General features: G+C 42.5%; 2 protein-coding genes across 3 annotated transcripts in view; one reads left to right on the top strand and one right to left on the bottom strand.

Annotated features, from left to right (window-relative positions):
- Positions 1-20447, bottom strand: part of fig4a (FIG4 phosphoinositide 5-phosphatase a) — a 55960-nt gene that overhangs the window by 19980 nt on the left and 15533 nt on the right. For both annotated transcript variants that reach the window (XM_042333507.1, XM_007892874.2), the window contains exons 10-14: positions 19110-19272; positions 9757-9854; positions 7268-7401; positions 2297-2413; positions 668-713 (exon numbers count right to left, since the gene is read on the bottom strand). In XM_042333507.1, coding sequence (XP_042189441.1) covers positions 668-713; positions 2297-2413; positions 7268-7401; positions 9757-9854; positions 19110-19272 — 558 coding nt within the window. The remainder of the gene's footprint in view (positions 1-667; positions 714-2296; positions 2414-7267; positions 7402-9756; positions 9855-19109; positions 19273-20447) is intronic.
- Positions 10878-17532, top strand: LOC103174131 (interferon-induced protein with tetratricopeptide repeats 1B-like). Its single transcript, XM_042333508.1, has 2 exons — positions 10878-11147; positions 15832-17532. The coding sequence occupies exons 1-2, from the start codon at positions 11143-11145 to the stop codon at positions 16868-16870; spliced, it is 1044 nt and encodes a 347-aa protein (XP_042189442.1). The 5' UTR covers positions 10878-11142; the 3' UTR covers positions 16871-17532.

The following is a 20447-nucleotide window of genomic DNA, read 5'->3' as shown; positions in this document are numbered from 1 at the left end:
ACAGAGTTGTATAACAGAATATTTCATCAATATCAGTGTAACCCAATTCAAGCCAATTACCTGTTAAGCTGTTTAAACGCCACTTTATGTTGCAACATAATCAAATTGTTTATTACAGTACTAAATAGAGAAAAACTAATATAATCTTGATCATAAAGCCTGTTTTTCAGTTATTAAGGCTTATTCTATATTATGCAATGCTTATAATGATAATCCTTATATTTGATACTGTGCCTATAACATTGAAATATCTCAAAGCAATTCAAAAGGATTTTCTATGAATGTACTTGCAGATAAATGTGACAGCCAATTTACACACAATGTTCCACAAACCATGAAATGAATGACCAATAATATCTGGAAATGTTTTGGCTAGGTCACTAAGAGAAACTGTTCTCTTTTCAAATAATGTCAGGGGATCTTAACACTCACCCGAAAGGGCAAATGGGACCTCAGTTTACCTGAACATCTCATCCGAAGGATGGTACCTGAAGGAGAGCAATATAACTCTCTCGCTTAGCAGTGAAAGCCTAAATTATGAGCTCAATGTCCCGAGGTGGGGTTTGAACACACAATCTTCTGACCCAGAGTAGACAGTGATACCAACTAAGCTGACACATAGGATTTAATTATTTATACTGTAACTTGAGTACATTTAATGGACTACCTGTAAGCGACAATTGGCATGAATATATCCACCAAGTTCATTCCATCTGTAACAGAGGGAAAACAAAAGATTCACTATATTGTATGATTTATCTATAAGACCAGCTTGAAGCCATGAACAAAACACTAGGACAAGGCTCAATATGACAGAATATTCATGCATTGGCTCAAAAAAATAAATTATGCTGACTCAATTAAAAATGTTTTGCCTGGTGTGAACATTTTGTTTTCAGGTGATGATTGGCTGGTCCAAACTGTCATTTGTGACAGGTGTCTGGTTCTAGGGTGGAAAGCAATGGGGAGCATTCACAGGGGGCACTCGAGCAAATTCCCGATTTTCTGTATAGCCAATTCCCCAGAGCCTTGGGACGTCCTCCCGACGTGAAAGGCGCTATACAAATGCAATCTTGTACTGATGACATTGATTCCCTGTATGTTCAATTCAAATGAATTACATAGAATGATACAGCACCAAAAGAGGCCATTCAGTTTAACTAGTCACATGAGCCTCCACCCCTCAACAACAACTTGCATTTATACAGCTCCCCTCACGCAGGGTAGCGCCCCAGAGCTCCTAATTCTCTCTCCCTCACCGTCAATTCCTTTCTCCCTCATGCATAAACAAAATTTCCTCTTAAATACAGTTATACTTTTTGCTTCAACCATTGATTTTGGCAGTGAATTCCCCATTCTCACTACCCTCTACATGAAGAGGTTTCTCCTAAACTCTGTTTAGATGTGTTCCTAACTCACATATTTATGAGAGAAATAAAATATGAATATGTTGGAACATCCACTGAATTAAGGAAGTCTGGAGTAGATATGAATACAAATATCACTGGTGAGCATTGGGAGATACTTGTCTGCCACTCGTGTTTACAGATCAATCTGTAATCTCCTTAAAAGGACAATTTAAGATGCTCATAAGGTCCACTTTAAAATTCACCTTTATCAGCTAAATACATCAGTGTAATCTGTATTGAAAGGGTTGTACAGAAGAAGTCAATCTCTATCTCATTTTCTGTACAGGTCAACATGTCCAATGTTTCTAAGATTCTATTAGTAGGAGAGTGAATTCCAATATTGGGACCACAATTCTGTTGGACCTCCTTCACTTCATACCCATCTTCCAGTGATAGTGCCAGAATGAATAATCTTAATGAGGTCTTCCTGTGCTTTCACAATGTCGTATCTCCACCTCTCTGAGAAAATTGTGTTTTTGATCAGATCCAATATTTCTGATAATTAAAAGCTTTTATGCCCAATATCTGCTTTTGGAACGAGTTTACATTTCATTTTGCATACACTGGCCAGGAGCAAGCTTAGTTTGCAGGGAAAATCCACTGCCATTTTTCATTTCCTCCACTTCCTATAAATACCTTAACACTTTTTTTTAAATCGAAATGATCTTTCCAAATACAGTAAAGATCCATGTTCTTTCTTTCCGCATATTTACAATAATAATTTATATAGCACTTTCACGTCGAAAAAGATGTCTCAAAGCTTTGTCAATGCTAGATTGGCACTCAAACTAGGGGTGGGAACTCAGGGGCATGGGGTGCATATAATCTTCACAAAGATATCACACCAGCAGCTATTCCAGCACCAATTAGTTCTCATTCAGACTCACCTTTCATCTGGTCGTAAACTGCTACAGTAGAAATCAGGACGATTTACAAAGAAGCCAGTTCTTTTCACAACATCTTCTGCAATTACATTCAAACGATCTAGGACATTGCAAAGTTTACTGGAAATAGACATGCAAGAGATTTAATATTTTAAGTTACACATCTATAAAAACATCAATACAAAAGGAACCACTTATATACTCCCAAATTGGTGAACATAATTTTGCAATCTGTATTTGTTTTTGTAATGAGGGACTATATGAAGCCATAAAATCTCATAAAATCTATAGTGAAGTGTGTTAGCTGGTGTCACTACACACCAGTGCAGCTGGACAGTTCACTCTCTGCCCACTAGCCTGTTTCTGCATAAAGAAGCTGACTTAGTTTGTAGGGAAAACGCACTGCCAATTTTCATTTGCTCCACTTCTCATAAATATCTGTGTAATCGCATCACCACTATAAATAATAATAATAATAATAATCCTTGCATTTGATATAGCGCTTTTCACGTCGGGAGGATGTCCCAAAGCACTTCACAGAACACACTGTAAAGTGAATTGACTGTATATTTGTGGGCGAATGCGGCAGCCAATTGCGCACAGCAATGTTCCACAAACAGTCGCAGATTGAAAATGACCAATTTATTATTGTTTTTGGTTTTGGAGGGATTATTATTAGGCGTGTGGAGTAAGGAAACTTGCCCAAGGTTTCGCCCTGCCTGGAATTGAACTCAGGTCTCTCACTTGCAAAGCGAGTGCTCTAACCACTGAGCTACAGGACTCCGAAAGTGCATTATAACAGGGATGCATTGTACTTAAGTGCAAGGTGCTATTTACAACAACAAGATTACATTTGTATAGCGCCTTTCACGTCGGGAGGATGTCCCAAGGCGCTGGACAGTGTACAGCATTTCAGACCTGAGCTGGGGTCAAGGGGGAGAAGGGAGGGGAGGGGAAGGGGGGTGACCAATGGCACGGTCGAAGAGGAGGGTCTTGAGGCGGGACGTGAAGGAGGCTAAGGAGGGGGCGAGGCAGATTGATTGGGGGATGGAGTTCCAGAGGTTGGGGGCAGAGTGGCTGACGGCTTTCCTGCCAATGGTGGGGTGGGTGGGTCGGGGGACATGGAGCAGGCCGGAGCCGGCTGAGCGGAGGTAGCGGGCAGGTTGATAGGGGGTTAGGAGGTCACAGAGGTAGGGTGGGGCGAGGCCATGGGGGGCTTTGTAGGTGAGGACCAGGTTCTTAAACTGGGTCCTCTGAATGATAGGGAGCCAATGGAGTCAGGTGAGAATGGGGGAGATGGAGTCATGGAATTTGGTGCGGGAGAGGACACGGGCTGCAGAGTTCTGGATTATCTGCAATCTGCGGAGGGAGGAGTTGGGAAGGCCGACAAGCAGGGCGTTGGCATAGTCGAGCCTGGAGGTGATGAAGGCATGAACAAGAGTTTCAGCGGCCTGAAGGGTGAGGTAGTGGCAGAGTTGGGCGATGTTACGGAGGTGAGGGAAGGCAGAGCGGGTCATGGCTTGGATGTGGGGAAGAAAAGACAGTTGATATAAGTGCTGAAACAGGTAGGTTATTAGAATGGTGTTTCTTTTAATTAAAAGTCATGGCATTTAGGTATAAAAATGTCTTCTGAAAACTAAGCCTTTCCTTTGGCATTATTCTGGGGTTAACCCTGAGATTCCACTTTTCAACCTCCACCAGATTTCCTAACCAGTTAACAGGGACCTCTACTATTTTGAAATGGAAATCTGCAGAAAGATCAGAAAACTTCAGCTAAGTGTTGCAGGCATTCAAATAATATTACATTATTCTGAAATAAAATATTTTCTGGCCAGCAGACTGCACGTCTAACTCTATAACATCCAATGCTTTTGCAGCAAGGCAGGCTGGAGGTAGCTCTTAACAAGAGGAAACTAGGTTTAAGTAGCCCTAACCAGATGGAGTCTAGAAGTCCTTTGATGTAAAAATCCTGTCCAATAACAACAACAACAAGATTACATTTATAGAGCGCCTTTCACGTCGGGAGGACATCCCAAGGCACTGGACAGTTGGGTCAGGACCCGAGCAGGTGGGAAATGATCAGGGTGAGGGGAGGGAAGGGAGGGAGCGAGGAGGGGGTAGAGAGTCGAGAGGGGAGCTGAAGGCACGGGCGAAGAGAAAGGTCTTGAGACCGGCCTTGAAGGAGGAAAGGGAGGAAGCGGCGAAGGCACTGGGGGATGGAGTTCCAGAGCCTAGGGGCTGAGAGGCTGAAAGCCCGGCCACCGATGGTAGGGCGGTTAGGGCGGGGGATGTGGAGCAGACCGGAGCCAAAGGAACGGAGGGTATGGGCAGGTAAGTAGGGGGATAGTAGGTCGGAGAGGTAGGAGGAAGCAAGGCCGTGAATGGCCTTGTAGGTGAGGATGAGGATCTTGAGTTCGATCCTCTGGGGGATGGGGAGCCATTGGAGGCGAGCGAGGGTGGGAGTGATGTGGTCCCGAAGCCTGGTGCGGGACAGTACACGAGCTGCAGAGTTCTGAATGACCTGCAGCTTGTGGAGGGAGGTGCCGGGAAGGCCAACGAAGAGAGTTCCCGTAGTCCAGCCTTGAGGTGATAAAGGCGTGGACCAGAGTTTCAGCAGCGTGAGGGGTGAGGTAATGCTGTAGTCTGGCGATGTTCCGGAGGTGATGGAAGGCGGTGCCAGTTGTGGTGCGGATGTGGGGAAGAAAGGACAGCTCAGGGTCGAACAGAACACCGAGGTTCCTGATTGGCTTTGAGAGATGGAGAGTGCAGCCTTGGATGCTGATGCTGTCAGCGCCTGAGGTGCGGAGGTGCTGACGTGAGCCAATCAGGAGGGCCTCGGTTTTGCGCACGTTGAGTTGATGAAAGTTGTCTCTCGTACAGGACTCGATGTCGGACAGGCAGCTGTCAGGACATCGGTGGTCGTGGAGTTGAGGGTAGAGGAGGAGAGGTAGAGTTGGGTGTCAAGTTAAGTTAACCCCATGTCTGCGGATGATGTCACCGAGGGGGAGCATATAGAGGGTGAAGAGGAGGGGACCGAGGACAGAGCCCTGAGGGATGCTGCACGAGAGTGCGGGGACTGGAGGAAAAGCCGTTAGTGGAAACAAAATGAAGACGGTGGGAGAGGTAGGACCTAAACCACTCAAGGACAGGGTCTTGAAGGTTGAGGTGGGAGGACAAGCGGTGGAGGAGGATAACGTGGTCGACCGTATCGAATGTGGCCGATAGGTTGAGGAGGACGAGGAGGCAGAGGGAGCCCTGGTCGCAGATGGTCAAGATGTCATTAGTGACCTTAACCAGGGTTATGGGCAACACGGAAACCCGACTGGAGGGGTTCAAAAAGTGAATGGGTGGAGAGGAAAGAGCGCAACTGGGAGGCGACGACTCTTTCGAGAACCTTGGACAAGAAGGGGAGGTTGGAGATGGGCCGGTAGCTTGATAGCTGCGATGCATCAATCGAGGGTTTTTTCAGTGTGGGGGTGATGGTGGCAGTTTTGAGAGGAATGGGAACAGAGCCAGAGGAGAGGGACAGGTTAATGGTGTCTGTGGGAAGTGGGGCAAGGAGGTGGAGCTGGGAGATAAGGAGTAGAGTGGGGATGGGGTCCAAGGAGCAGGTGGTGGGTTTCAAGGACAGGATGAGATTGGTGACAGAGGGTGGGGATACGGGTTCGAAGATGTGTAGGGGAGGATGGGTAGGAGTCGGAGTGTGAGAGGGAAGGGGTGGGGGATGGGTGGAAGTTGGAGTAGCAGTGACCGCGGAGCGGATTCCCTTGATTTTGGATTCAAGGAAATCCAACATCTCCTTGCAATGAAGGTTGGAGGAGATGACCTGTGTGGGGTGGACGGAGGAGTCGGGATGTGGTAGAGAACAGAAGCCTGGGGTTGTTCTTCGCCTCCAGGATTATCCTGGCTCTTCAGTGAGCGGAGGTGGGCGGTGAACCAGTGGGAGGAGCGAGAGTAGGAGACAGTACGGGAGGTGATAGGGTCAAGAGTGTTGAATGTGGAGGAGAGGGTGTTGCGGAGGAGGTGAGAGCAAAAGAGGGGTCAGTGAGGGATGAAGGCCAGAGGGAGAGGAGTTCAGAGGACTCCAAGGCAGCGGTTAAGAGATTGTGGGGGTAACTTCTTCCAGGGGCGGTAGAAGATGGTGGAGGGTCTGGTGGAGGTAGGGAGGGGGTTGGAGGTGGTGAAGGAGATGAAGTGGTGATCGGAGACGGCCTTGTCGGTAATGGTAATGGTAATATCCGAAACACTGAGGCCCCGGGTGATCACCAAATCGAGTGGGTGGCCGTGAACGTGAGTGTCCAGATATCTAGATTGAATGTTGAGGAAGAGGCAGGCGTTCTCATTATAAGTGGCGCTGGTACTATCTACATCAGGTGCTCTTAAGTGATTCAGAGAAGAAAGAACTTCCCATTTTTTCAGTACGAGTAGAACATTCACAAGTGTCACAGAATTGTTTTCTGTGCTTGAAAACAGCAGCTGTAAACAGGGTTGGGACAGAATAGAGAACTTTCATGCTGCATCAGATCAGTTGATGCCTCTATTCAATTGTCCTTACTAAACCAATTCATGGGCATCTCAAGAAATACAGCAGGAAGAAACTAACTTCACCAGGATTTCAAACCCACTCTGCACCATGCCAGCCACTGTAAAACAAACTTTTTGGCCAAATACACTGACTAAATTATGTCAGAGTTCCAAAAAAGGCAAATGAATCAAGGATACTGTTAAAGTCAGATATTCCACAATGCTAATCACATATATTTTGAGTTTACAAAGGAACTATTTTGAATAAGATTATATTCAAAACTAATTGAAGTAAAGCAGAAACTTTTCAAAAGCTTAGGCAGGGAGACAAAATATGTTTACAAGGGTTTCAAGGATTTACAACTCAGGAGAAAAAAAGGACTGGATTTTTGTTTTAAGAAAACGTTCAAGGTAATTGTAGACTTGATTTGAAAACATTAATCTAATTACCTTTTAGTGTATTTGGCCATGTCCCAGGCAATATACTGAATGTAATACTCTGGTGGAAGAAACTGATTCAGGTATGTAACAGCAGAAAATAGCTCCTCACTCAATATCCTTTCATGCTTTCGTTTTTCACGTTTCTAAAAATTAAAACAATACTTTGTAAATACTTATTACATTTTGAATTGATATCAAAAGTATTAAAATAACATTTTTGATTTTTAACAAAAGTTATCAGCTCTCTTAAAAATTTTGCTTCCAATTTTCGGAGCACTAACATACAAAAACGCAAAACCAATTGTAGTTTGAGTAAGTATTTTCTTCACAATTTTTTTAGGGGTTCTGAGAATCAAGAAAGCATTTGATAAAATAAAACAACTTGCATTTATGTAGTGCCTCACTCTGGGTAGCGTCCCAGAGTTTGAAAGACGTACAGCAAAGATAGTCGAGTTTAGGGCAGTGTGGCTACAGACTGTGAGATTATAGGGAGATGGTTGGAGGACAGAAAGTAAAGAGTAGGAATAAAAGGAAGATCCTCAGACTAGGAATATCCAATGATCCAGAGTCTGCGCTGGGAAAGACTATCAAAATAATAAGACATGCTAGTAGAGTAGTGAGACAGATAATAATAATAATTACCTTTCATTTGATATAGCGCCTTATCACATCTTTGAGATGTCTGAAAGCAACTTGACTGTATATTTTGTATGTAAATATACTTATATGTAAAGTGAATTGACTGTATATTTTGTGGGCAAAACGCGGGCAGCCAATTGCGCACAGCAGTGTCGCACAAACAGTCGTGGATTGAGTGACCAAATATTCATTTTTTTTATTTTTGAAGGGATTATTACCCCAGAAAAGCGATACGCCAATCGACAAATAACCGGGTTCCTACTTACAGCTAAGTAAACAGAAGCGTATGGAATAAGGAAACTTGCCCAACATTTCATCTTGCCTGGGAATCAAACCCAGGTCCTCTTGCTTTGCGAGGCTAACCACTGAGCTACAGGACTCCATATGGCAGAAGCAGTATGTAGAAAACAGGCTTCCAAACTCAAAATGAATTTCAAGAATTCTACTTTAACCTCCTACTTCACTCCCATCATTTGAATTTGTCCATATTAAGTTGTTTCCCACTTGTCAGCTCAACACTCAAATCCAATTCCAGAGCATAGGAGTTTTTTCTTGGACAGTAAGAGCAAGGACACTATTGCTAAACAACCTGGGATGGAAAAACTAAAGATATGAGTGTTCAACTACTATGTGATCATATGAGTTAGTCCAGAAGGAATTAATTGTTCTGGGTTGTCAGATCCTCTCAATTTGGTTACATGGAAAAGTCAATCGACTGCTGTGAACAATACATAAAGAAAATTGATAGAGCTATTATAGTTTAAATGTTTGACACCAACCCCTTTATAATTTCTTGTCTCCAGTTCTCTTTCCATTACATCACAATAATAATAATAATATTCCTTGCATTTGATATAGCGCTTTTCACGTCGGGAGGACGTCCCAAAGCGCTTCACAGAACACACTGTAAAGTGAATTGACTGTATATTTGTGGGCGAACGCGGCAGCCAATTGCGCACAGCAATGTTCCACAAACAGTCGTAGATTGAAAATGACCAATTTATTATTGTTTTGTTTTTTGGAGGGATTATTATTAGGCTCTGTGAGGAGTAAGGAAACTTGCCCAAGGTTTCGCCCTCTGCCTGGAATTGAACTCAGGTCTCTCGCTTGCAAAGCGAGTGCTCTAACCACTGAGCTACAGGACTCCACAATGACCTACAATGACCCAATTATCCAACCGAGAAAGGTTTACGTTTATAACCATTGTAATCTCCAATGCTGAAATTTCACTTGCCATTCACTGACCACTGTTAAATTCAGTATTATTTGATTGCCAATCTCCATAATAAAAATTTTAAGCAAAAAATTTACTATGGTGTTGGCATCGTCCATAATGATGGGATCAAATATGTGATTTTAGTGTAGAAATTCCTGAAGTATCCTAACTGCATTACCTGGACGTTATGAAGCCGAGGCGAAGGGGGGGGAGGGGGGGGGGGGGTGAGGAGTTGGTGAAAGACTGAAGCAAAGACAACTTTTAAAGAAGTTCTCCCTCCCATTATATTTAATGATATAATGATATAATCTAATGAAGCGCTTTGAGACGTCTACAAGACGTGATAAGGCGTTATATCAAATACAAGGATTATTATTATTCTCAATCTGATTATTATTAATCTCCACAACTAAAAAGTCTACCATAACCTGTCCAAGACCATTAAGTTGAGTTGCTGCTTCGCTGTGTATTGTGCCATGTAACCAAAGCCCACTGCAAATCAGCATTCATGAAAGAAGTAAACGGGTACTACTGTACAATAAGCAAAATTTAAAAAAATTATGCACCAAAACTCATTGTGTTATTTTGTACAATGCAATGCAAGCCTTTAAGGGTGCATTAAAAATTGACAAGACAGACTTACCTTGACCAGATTGAGTATTATAATAGGAGAGCCAAACCTCTGGAGCATTTGGTCAAAGTGAAGTGCAGCTACATGGGCAAATGGGTCTGCCTGATCCACTGAAAAGAACAGAAATAATAAGTACGCATCTTCTCCATAGGCATTAGAAATATTATTTTCTGTAAAAAGCAGTGAAAAGCTATACTGAGTAGGAATTATGAATCCTAAATGTGTTACACCTCATTCTTCAAGCTTCAGATTCCACATACAGTACAAGTGAGAGAAAAACACCCAGCAAACCCAACACATCAGGAACTGTGCGTATTATGCTACATCATTAGTTCTTTGATCAGGCAAGATACAACAACAACAACAAGATTCCATTTATAGAGCGCCTTTCACGTCGGGACAGCATGCACTTGTTATCTGCAGAGTGCAGTACACAGTGCACATTTGGAGTACTTTCGGCAGTTTTTGTAGTCTGACCTTTTCTCTCATCCCTTCTTCATCTTATCTTTAACGTACTATTATTTCCACCCATACCAGGGCTGAATGGCCTGTTTCGGAGGTCTATTCTGTAATTCTGTTTAAAGTGCTAACCATTTATTCAGCAGTGGGACCTACAGTGAGAGACCATATCTGTGCCTGGATCGCATGTAAGACATGATTTTCTCGAGCTATCCAATTGAAATTTTCAACCACTAATAGAATTCCCTCACCAGGGAAATTGGGAATAGAAACTGTGGCTGATTTTTCTCAAAGTAAACAAATGCCACTCTCTGACACCAATATTTAGTTTCATAGATGTGATCAGTTCAGCTGATTTAAGTTTCACTTTTATGGGAAATCATATGATGTTGAGATCTAAAAGTATTTAAGAGCGAAGTAAACTGCTTAGAACTTGAAGGGATACAGTTAAAGGACAGTATTTAAAGGGGGATTGAAAATATATCTTGCTCTGAGACACAGCGCAGACATGAAAGGCTGAATTGCCACCTGTACTCTATAAATTCCACAACTGGAAGCATTGTCTGCATTTCTGACAACAATATTTAGATCTGAGCCATAGATGTAAACAGTTCCAGCTGATCTCAGTTTCAGTTTCACTTTCAATTCTTGGGAAATGACGTAATGCTGCCAGATCTCAAGTTATTTAAGGAGGGAAGAGGCAAGTAAACTGGTTAGAAGCTTGAGGGAATACAGGGAAAGAACAGTGTTGAAAGTACACCTTGCTCTGAGACCCAGTGCAGATACGATAAGCTGAATTGCCACATCCGCTCTGTAAATTCCTATGACTGAAAACATCACCGCATCTTATTTGATAAACAATTCAACATATAGTTGAAGAAGGATTCACACGTTGAAGTTGCAGAAGGATTCACACATTCACAACTCTATATCAGCACAATGAGGTAAGCTATCACTGAAGGTTCATGAGCATTTATATATTTTCTGCGCTCAAAAAAGCACTAGGTTCAATTACTCTATATTACCGATGTTTAATAGTTCTGTCAACTGTGCTCCTTGTTTGGTGGTGAATGATCACGGGAGGACAAACATACCTTATACCTGTGAACCAAAGTCAAAAAGATCCACAGAAAATGAGATTTGTCAGTAGTGCTCAGTGTGCAGGTGGGTGAGATTCCTTAGTCGCATGCACTTGAGATTTGGTTAAAAGGCAGAAAAAGTAGCCAGGACAGCATGCACTTGTTATCTGCAGAGTGTAGTACCGAGTCCACATTTGGAGTACTTTCGGCAGTTTAATTGCCATATGACAGAATATAGATTGTAGCAGTGAAGAAAGTTCAACATAATTTCACTAAAATGTTACTGGTGATGAGAAGATGCAGCTACCAAGATAGACTGGACAGGTTAGAGCTTTTTCCATCTGATTTGAGGCAATTGATACTTGATATAGAGACGATTACAATTATAAAAGGGTTCGATAAGATGGACAAATGCAGAAGACCGTTACCACGTGTTGGTAACAAGCCTGATAATAATCCCTCAAGAAAAAAATAAATAAAATTGGTCACTTCAATCCACGACTGTTTGTGGGACACTGCTGTGTGCAATTTTGCCCACAAATATACAGTCAATTCACTCTATAGTATATTCTGTAAAGCGGTTTGAGATGTCTCGAAGACGTGATAAAGCACTATATCAAATGTAAGAATTATCATTATTATTATAAATTCTGGATTTAAAACCAGGACTAACAAGCACCTTGAGACATCCTCCTGACGTGAAAGGCATTATATAATTGTAAATGTTACTGTCATCATCAATTAATGTAAGAGGAAACTTGATGTATGTGCGTTGTTCGGGTTATTTGCAGGAGGCGCTGGCAGGAGAGAGTAAAATGGCTTTAGTTTTGTTGATATTTAGTTGGAAGTTAAGGATCATCGAGGACCTAATGTCTGACATATAGTGTGTCAAGAGTCAAAACAGCAGTCATCCTAGAGTTGAGCCATCAAGCTTCTAAACAAGTCTATTCTCAACCTTCAATTTCCTTGTTCCCCTGAAATCCAGTCTTCAAACTTCAATCCACGACTGCCTGTGGGACACTGCTGTGTGCAATTAGCTGCCGCGTTTGGCCACAAAATATACAGTCAGTTCACTTTATAGTATATTCTGTAAAGCGGTTTGAGACATCTCGAAGACGTGATAAAGCACTATATCAAATGCAAGAATTATCATTATTATTATAAATTCTGGATTTAAAACCAGGACTACCAAGCACCTTGAGACATCCTCCTGACATGAAAGGCATTATATAAGTGTAAATGTTACTGTCATCATCAATTCATGTAAGAGGAAACAATGTATGTCCATCAATCCACTTTACAGGATATCCTGTGCCTTGAGATGTCTTGACGATGTGATAAGGCGCTATACCAAATGCAAGTATTATTACGGGGGAAAACCGAGAGGGCGAGAGGATTAGGCAAGATGGACAGTGGAGAAGTATAAACACCTGCATGGTTCAGTTAAGATGAATGGCCTGGTTTGGTGTTCTACACTCAATATATTTCTATTTAAAGTGCTAACCATTTATTTAGCAGTGCACCATACAATGAGGGACCGCATTTGTTGCTGTGAACATAATTTTTTGTTTTCCTAGAAATGTACCGTTGAAGTTTCATGTGCATTTAAATATTTTTTTCTGTGCTCAAAAAAGCCACTAGAGTCAATTACTCTATATTACAGATATCTATTACAGATATCTATAGTGTGCAGGTTCGTGAGATTCAGTGAGATACACTAAACTGTAAATTGGGAATAGAAACTGTTTATCACTGTTAACAAAGGCCACTCCCTGACACTGATATTTAGACCTGAGTCATCGGTGTCATCAGTTTCAGCTGATCTCAGTTTCACTTTCAATTCCTGGGAAAACACATGATGTTCACAGATCCAAAACTATTTATGGAACGAAGAGGCAAGTAAACTGGTTAGAAGCTTGAGGGAATACCAGGAAAGGGTAGTGTTATGGAATTGAAAATACATCTTGCCTCTGAGACCGAGCGCAGATACGATACGCTGAATTGCCACATTTGGAGGCAGGGGGGGAAAGCAGGTGACCAAAGGCAGGGTCAAAGAAGAGGGACTTGAGAAGGGTCTTGAAGGAAGCTATTGAGGCAGAGCTCCTGCGGGATGGAGGTCCAGAGGGTAGGGATAGAGTGGCAGAAGGCCTGCCCGCCAATGGTGGGGCAGGTGACGTGAAGGAGGCCAGGACCGCTGAGCAGGGGGAGCAGGCATGTTGGTGGGGGTTAGGAGGTTGCAGAGGTAGGGGGGAGCAAGGCCATGGAGGACGTTGAAGGTGAGGACCAGGATCTTGAACTGTATCTGATGATGATGATAATGTCATCATAACTGATAACTGAGGATGATGGTGATAAGGTCGCGGAGCCTTGTGGGGGAGAGGACATGAGCTGCAGAGTTCTGGATGATCTGCAGCCCATGGAGGGAGGAGTTGGGGAGGCCAACATGCAGGGAGTTTGCGTAGTCAAGTCTGCATGTTACAATGCATGTTTGAGGGTCTCAGCGGCCTGTGGCATGAGATAGTAGCAAAGCCAGGCGATGTTGCAGAGGTGGGGGAATTCAGAGAAGTTCATGGCACAGATGTGCGGTAGAAAGGATAGTTGAGGGTCAAACAAGATGCCAAGGTTCCGGACTGACTTAGTACGGTGGAGTGTGCATCCTTGAATGGTGATGCTGTCAGCGCCTGAGGTTTGGAGGCGCTGACGGGAGTCAATCAGGAGAGCCTCGGTCTTGTTGCCGCTCAACTGTCGAATGTTAACTCTCATCCAGGATTTCATGTCTGATAGACATTCTGTCAGGACAGCAGTGGTCCTGGAGTCAAATGTGGAGGCGGAGAGATAGAGTTGGGTGTCGTCTGCATGAATGTGGAAATTGACCCCATGTCTGCGGATGATGTCACCAAGAAGATTATAGATATTGAAAAGGAGGGGACCAAGGACACAGCCCTGAGGAACTCCGCACGAGATTGTGCGGGGGCTTGAGGAGAAGCTGTTTGTGGAAAATGGTGGAGTTTGTGGGAACTTGATATATATATCCTTGATATATATGCCTTGTTTGCAAAATTTGGGGAGAATGATTACTGAATCATTGAAGTTTCGTGTACATCTATATATCTGCTGATTTTAGATCACCGAGTTAGAGCTGCTAGATCTTTATCTAAAATCTGGATCTAAAACGAGGACTATCAAGCACCTTGAGATAACCTCCTGACATGAAAGGCGCTATATAAATGTAATTGTTATTGTCATCATCAATTCATGTAAGAGAAAACTTGATATATATGCCTTGTTCGCCTGCAGAATACACAGTAAATCCACTTCACACTACAGTGGAACCTATTAAGGTGGACACATTAGGGATGGCCGTTTTGTTTGGCTTAAGAGGCTTCCAAGGTTAACTGAAATACCGTTACCGCCCAGCAGGGGAGTCCAGTCGACCCTGTAAAATAATATGTTACAATGATGTTTCACTTGAAGCAATGTTAACTAACCAAACAGAACACCAAGTATTCTAACCGAGTAGTTAAAGTTAAAATATTTTACTCTCACAGAATCCAATAAAATGTATTTACTTTGTTTGGCACAAAATATCTTCCCACCTCAAGCGAATTTTACTGTATATCCTGTGGAGCATCTTGAGATGTATTGACAATGTGATAAGGCACATGCAAGGATTATTACATGAGGAAGAAGGTCAAAGGGTATATGGGAGAGGGACAGAGGATTAGGAGAGGTGGACTGTGGAGGAATATAAACACCAAGATGGTCTAGTTGGGGCAAATGGCCTGTTTTGGTGTTCCACAGTCTATGTATTCTATTTAAAGTGCTAACCATTTATTTAGCAAGGCACCCTCCAATGAGAGACCAAATTTGTTCATGTGTAATGCACACAACTCACTGGGGCATTGGTTTTATTGAGCTGCCAATTTAAATTTTCTGACAAGCCTTTAAATTCTCCTGAAATCCTTCCTGTTCATCTGTGATTACAATCACCTTCTTCTTTCCCTCGGTCTCCCTGCTGGCAATGTCTCTGTAATGTGCTTTCAGACATTACCCTACATGATTGGCACTGGTTAACACAAGTTGTTACGACAAGTCCCTGGTTTTCCAACTGACAGATCCCCCTCCCGTTGTCCTGCACTGGAGTGCAGCCGGGACTGGGGCTCAAAGCCACAATCTTCTGACTCAAGATACACTCTTCTCCAGAATTAGATGAGCAGGATGTGTCCCTCCAGGGAGAGAGATAGTGCATTCCATTCCAGAAACATTTTATAATGAGTAAGTGGCATGCATATGTGGAATTGTCCAGCTATTTTTGTCAGAAGGATCTGAACCAAGGTGATCAGTTTTTGAATGTTTGAGACACTTGGTTGACCAAAACAAGACTGAAAAACAATGGAAACTATTCTTTCATGTGTGATATTCAGTCTCAATATAGTCCAACGAAAGCTCTCAGAAGGTTTATTTACTGAACTGATCATCAGGAAAATACTACTCAGAATTGTAAAGTGAAAGAGATCCAATTATTTCGATATATTTTGTTTTCTTCCAGCAACACATCGAAGGATTCTTTGAAAGAGAAACTACTTCAACTTGAATGCCACTTCACATGGTCTGTTAAAAAGGAAATGTTTGACTTGGACGATGCAAAGCAAAGACTGGAAGAATTAATAATCGATGGCATAAAATACCAAGCCATGCCTTACAACTATCTTGCTTTTATAAATTGTCTCCAAGACAATTACGGAGAGGCGCTTGAAGCCTTACAGAAAGCTGAAGAGATTCTGCGCAAGAATCACGAACATGATTTTGAAAGAAGAAGCATCATCACCTATGGAAACTATGCCTGGGTATATTATTACATGGACCAGCTCACAGATGTCCAGACCTATCTTGATAAGCTGGAGAGGATCTGTAAACTATTTCCTAATGCATCTCGTCATTCAGTAATGACACCTGAAATATATGGGGAGAAGGGCTGGGCACTGCTAAATTGTACTGGAATATGTTATGAAGAAGCAAAGGAATGTTTTCTGAAGGCACTGGAGGAAGATCCTGATGATACTGAATGGAACATGGGTTATGCCACTGTTCTGTTTCGTCTGGAATCATTTCTTGGCACTGCCGAGAACCTCGCACCGAGTAAAGCAATACCACAATTACGACGTGTGTTAGAACTTGATCCAAATGACTCCATAGCCATGGTGCTACTGGCTCTTAAACTAAGAGAAGTAAATGAAGTAAATGAAGGCTTCACATTAGTTGAGAAGGCACTGAAGATCTCTCCTAATCGTCCATATGTGATTCGCTATGCAGCAAAGTTTTTAAGAAAAGCTCGTGCCATAGATAAAGCTGTGGAGCTCCTGAAGAGAGCAATGACAATCACACCAGACTCATCATTCCTCCACCATCAGATAGGTCTGTGTTATAGAGTCAAGTTAATTGATTTGATGAAATATCCAGGCATCAGGAACGCTGAATTTGAAGCAAGAACTGAATTGATTGAACTCTGCAAGTCCCATTTTGAAAAGGCATTTTTACTAAAAAATCATTTATTCCTGCACAAGTGGACTTCGCAGAAATGTGTTTAATGAATCAAGAACAACGCAAAGCTGAAGACATCTACATGAACCTACTTAAATTAGAACACACCCGTCCTGAAAATAAACAATTGGTGTTTTTGAAGGTTGGCTTATTTGAAATGCATCACAAGAAAAATGATTTGAATGCTGCTGATTTTTTCTTGAAAGGAATGAAAGTCCAATACAAGTCGTACGATAGAGAGAAATGTTGCAAAAATTTGGAAAAGATAATGCAAAGACGACTCTCCAGAAATCCAAGAGACAGCATTGCCTTTGGTTTCCTTGGGTCCATGCATCAGCTGGATGGGGAGAAGCAAGAGGCTGTTGAATGCTTTGAAAAAGCCCTGAGATTTAATCCAAACAATGAAGAATATCTGAATGCTCTTGGTGAATTACGTCTTACTATCTAGGGAAGTTATAACTTCCTCAGTTAAAACTAAGACATTTGTTAAATATCGAGCTAATAAACTCTTCTCGCTAAACCTGTATCTTAAGGGTGGATGATTGGACAGAATGATACAAATACGCTGATATACTGGGATGCTCATTAACATTACTTAATATAAGTAAAACCAGTTCAATTTAAGTTGCAACATAAAACCAACTTGCATTTATGTACGGAAGCATTCTGCTCTTTGATTTTGCTGCTTTGTAGTCACAAGAATGAAAAAGGTGACTAAGAAATAGATTCTCATCTTAATTGTAAAGTATGAAATATAATAATAATTAACAACAATTTGCATTTGTATAGTCTTTTATGATAATCATCTACTGTTTGTACATAACAGGTTAAGTTGTTTAAATCAGTGAATTATTGTGATTAAAGCGTATCCACGCAGAGTAAAAGGTGTCAACAATAAAATCATTTCGTGGCTAACTATTTGCCATCCTATTTTTAATTGCTGCAACATAAAACCAACTTAGATTATCTAGTGCCTTTCAGCAAAGGAAAAATCTCAAAACTTTTTATAGGATAAAATTAAAGTTATAGTTCTGTGGGAAACAGGTGTGAGTGACTGTGATTGAGGCAAGAGAGCTAAAAGCACAAACACGCGGAAGGGGGAATAGCAGAGCTATAAAGTGTGCAAGAGAGAAAGGAAAAGATGGGAAAAGGCAAGTGAAAGAGAATTTACAAGACTCAGGCCATACAGACGAACAGGCATAGAGATAGGAAGTGACAGTAATACAAGACAAAGAATAATAATCCTTGCATTTAGTGTAGCATCTTTCATGATGGGAGAGCATCTCAAAGCACTTGATGGAATATATTGTAAAGTGGAGAGACTACATGTTTTGTTACCAATTTTCTTGGGGTCTGTTTGCCTGCACGTCAGCAGAAACTTCCTTCTCTTTAGGAATAGTGTTGTGGGATGTTTAACGACCATCTGAACAGACAGACAATAGCTTAACATCTCATCTGAAGGACGGCATCTCCAACAACAGCATACCCTCACTAGTGCACTGGAATGTCAGCCCAGACCAGGGTGGTCCAACTTTTGAGTGCCGAGGGCCGGAGGCCGCATAAGATACAGTTTTGTGTTTCCCTTCCAGAAAATTGCACAGCGCCTTTTTTTCGTTGGAAGAACGTCTCAAAGCGCTCAATATTGCCCACTGGGCACCAAACCTTGGGCAAGTTTCCTTACTCCACACACCTGATTATAATCCCTCCAAAACAAAAAAAAACATTTATAAAATTGGTCATTTTCAATCCACGACTGTTTGTGGGACACTGCTGTGCGCAATTGGCTGCCGCGTTTCGCCCACAAATATATAGTCAATTCACTTTTGTCTATTCTGTGAAGCGCTCTGAGACATCGAGAAGTCATGAAAAGCGCTATATCAAATACAAGGATTATTATTATTATAAAGGGGAAAAAAATCACCGAAAGTGTGGTCAAAGCATTAGGTATTGGTGTGCTTTGAAAGAGGGGAGGGAGAGAGTCGGAAGGAGAGTAGCGTCTAGAGCGCTTGACAGTGGTGGAGTTGGGGGGAGGGAGACTTCCCTGACCCAGACGTTATGAGTTCCAAGTCCCAAGTGAGGTTCAAATTTGTGACTTGAACTCTCAACCTTCTGTGTCAGAGGTAAGAATGATATCCAATGAGCAAGGCTGACACAACCAAATAGAGATAAATAGATATTACTTACAAACAAAATGTAGTTGCACTCACTACGTCCGCTTGAACTATGTTTCCAATTACTATTACTACACACACACACACACACACAATTTCCTACTTAAGATCTTACATGTAATAGGCGGTTTGGGCATCATGGTTGAAATGTCCTGAGACCAGTAGAGTGGGACCGAACCTCTAACCTGTACGTAGGAAGAGTAGCTTCCAGCAGAAAAGGATGTCATAGAGGCATCATGGACTATCTGCTCAGTCTCCACTTCATTTGCCACATCCCCCTAACAGAGTGAAAAGTATGATCAATGTATTTCATTTTTTGCTAGTTTACATTTATAATATAATTATAAACTATATATCTCACAGAGTCTGTACCCACCTTGGTGTCCTGTTTGATGCTCAACTGTCCTTTAAACCACACATCCGTGCCATGACCCATTCTGCCTTCCCCCACCTCTGGCTGGGGAGACCCTCATTCTTGAGGTTCATGCTTGACCAGACTAACTATCCACTTGGAAGACTTCCCAAATCTTCCCTCCACAAGCTGCGGATAATGCAGAACTCTGAAGCCTATGTCTCTACTGTACCAAGCTCCGTGAACCGATCACCCCTATCCTCTCCCAGCTCCACTGACACCCCATCCCTTGGAGGATCGAGTCTAAAATAGTTTGTCCTCACTTTTAAAACCCCCCACGGCCTTGCTCCTCCTTGCGACCTATTAACACCATATCAAACTGGCCACTCCCTCCGCTCAGCGGGCACTGGCCTGCTTCATGTCCCCACCATACCCACCCCACCATTGGTGGTCGGGCCTTCAGCTTTTCTGCCCCCATCTTCTGGAACTCCATCCTGGAATCCCTTCGCCTCACCCCCCTCCCTTGTCTGTTAGCCTTCTGGGTAACTAAAATTGTTGATAACTTCCCCTTCCATGCACCCAGTTTCAATGTTAAATTCATACACGCTTGTCCTCAAAACACTTACCAGCAGAAATAGTTCATCATTTGTCCTCTCAAGCCCTCATTAAGATTCAATTGTCAAACAAAGTCTTATAAAGCACAGAGAGGAAATGTTTAGCCATCGCTCTGAGCTGGCAACAAAACTGTGTCCGAGGAGCGAAGGGCTGCATGCTTTAACACAGGGTGGTCCAACCTTTTGGCTGCTGAGGGCCAGATGTCTCTCTCCATCTCTCCCCGTTGTACTCTCACTTGCAATCACTCTCCCTCCCCCTCTCACACACACTCTCTCTGTCAATTACTCTCACTCCCCCTCTCTCACACTCCCCTCTCATACTCTCTCTCTCCTCCCTCTCTGTCACGGTCTCTCTTCCCTTCTATCACACTCTCGCTTCTCCCCCTCTTCCCCTCTTTCTCTCAATCACCCGCCCAGCTCACTATCTGGTAGCGGTAGGAACTGGTGGATGGAAGAACACAGATGATACGGAGAGCCGCTTGTCTTC

Source organism: Callorhinchus milii, unplaced genomic scaffold, assembly GCF_018977255.1.
Source record: "Callorhinchus milii isolate IMCB2004 unplaced genomic scaffold, IMCB_Cmil_1.0 Scaffold3, whole genome shotgun sequence".
Classification (NCBI taxonomy): Eukaryota; Metazoa; Chordata; class Chondrichthyes; order Chimaeriformes; family Callorhinchidae; genus Callorhinchus; species Callorhinchus milii.
This window is presented reverse-complemented; position numbering and strand designations above follow the sequence as displayed.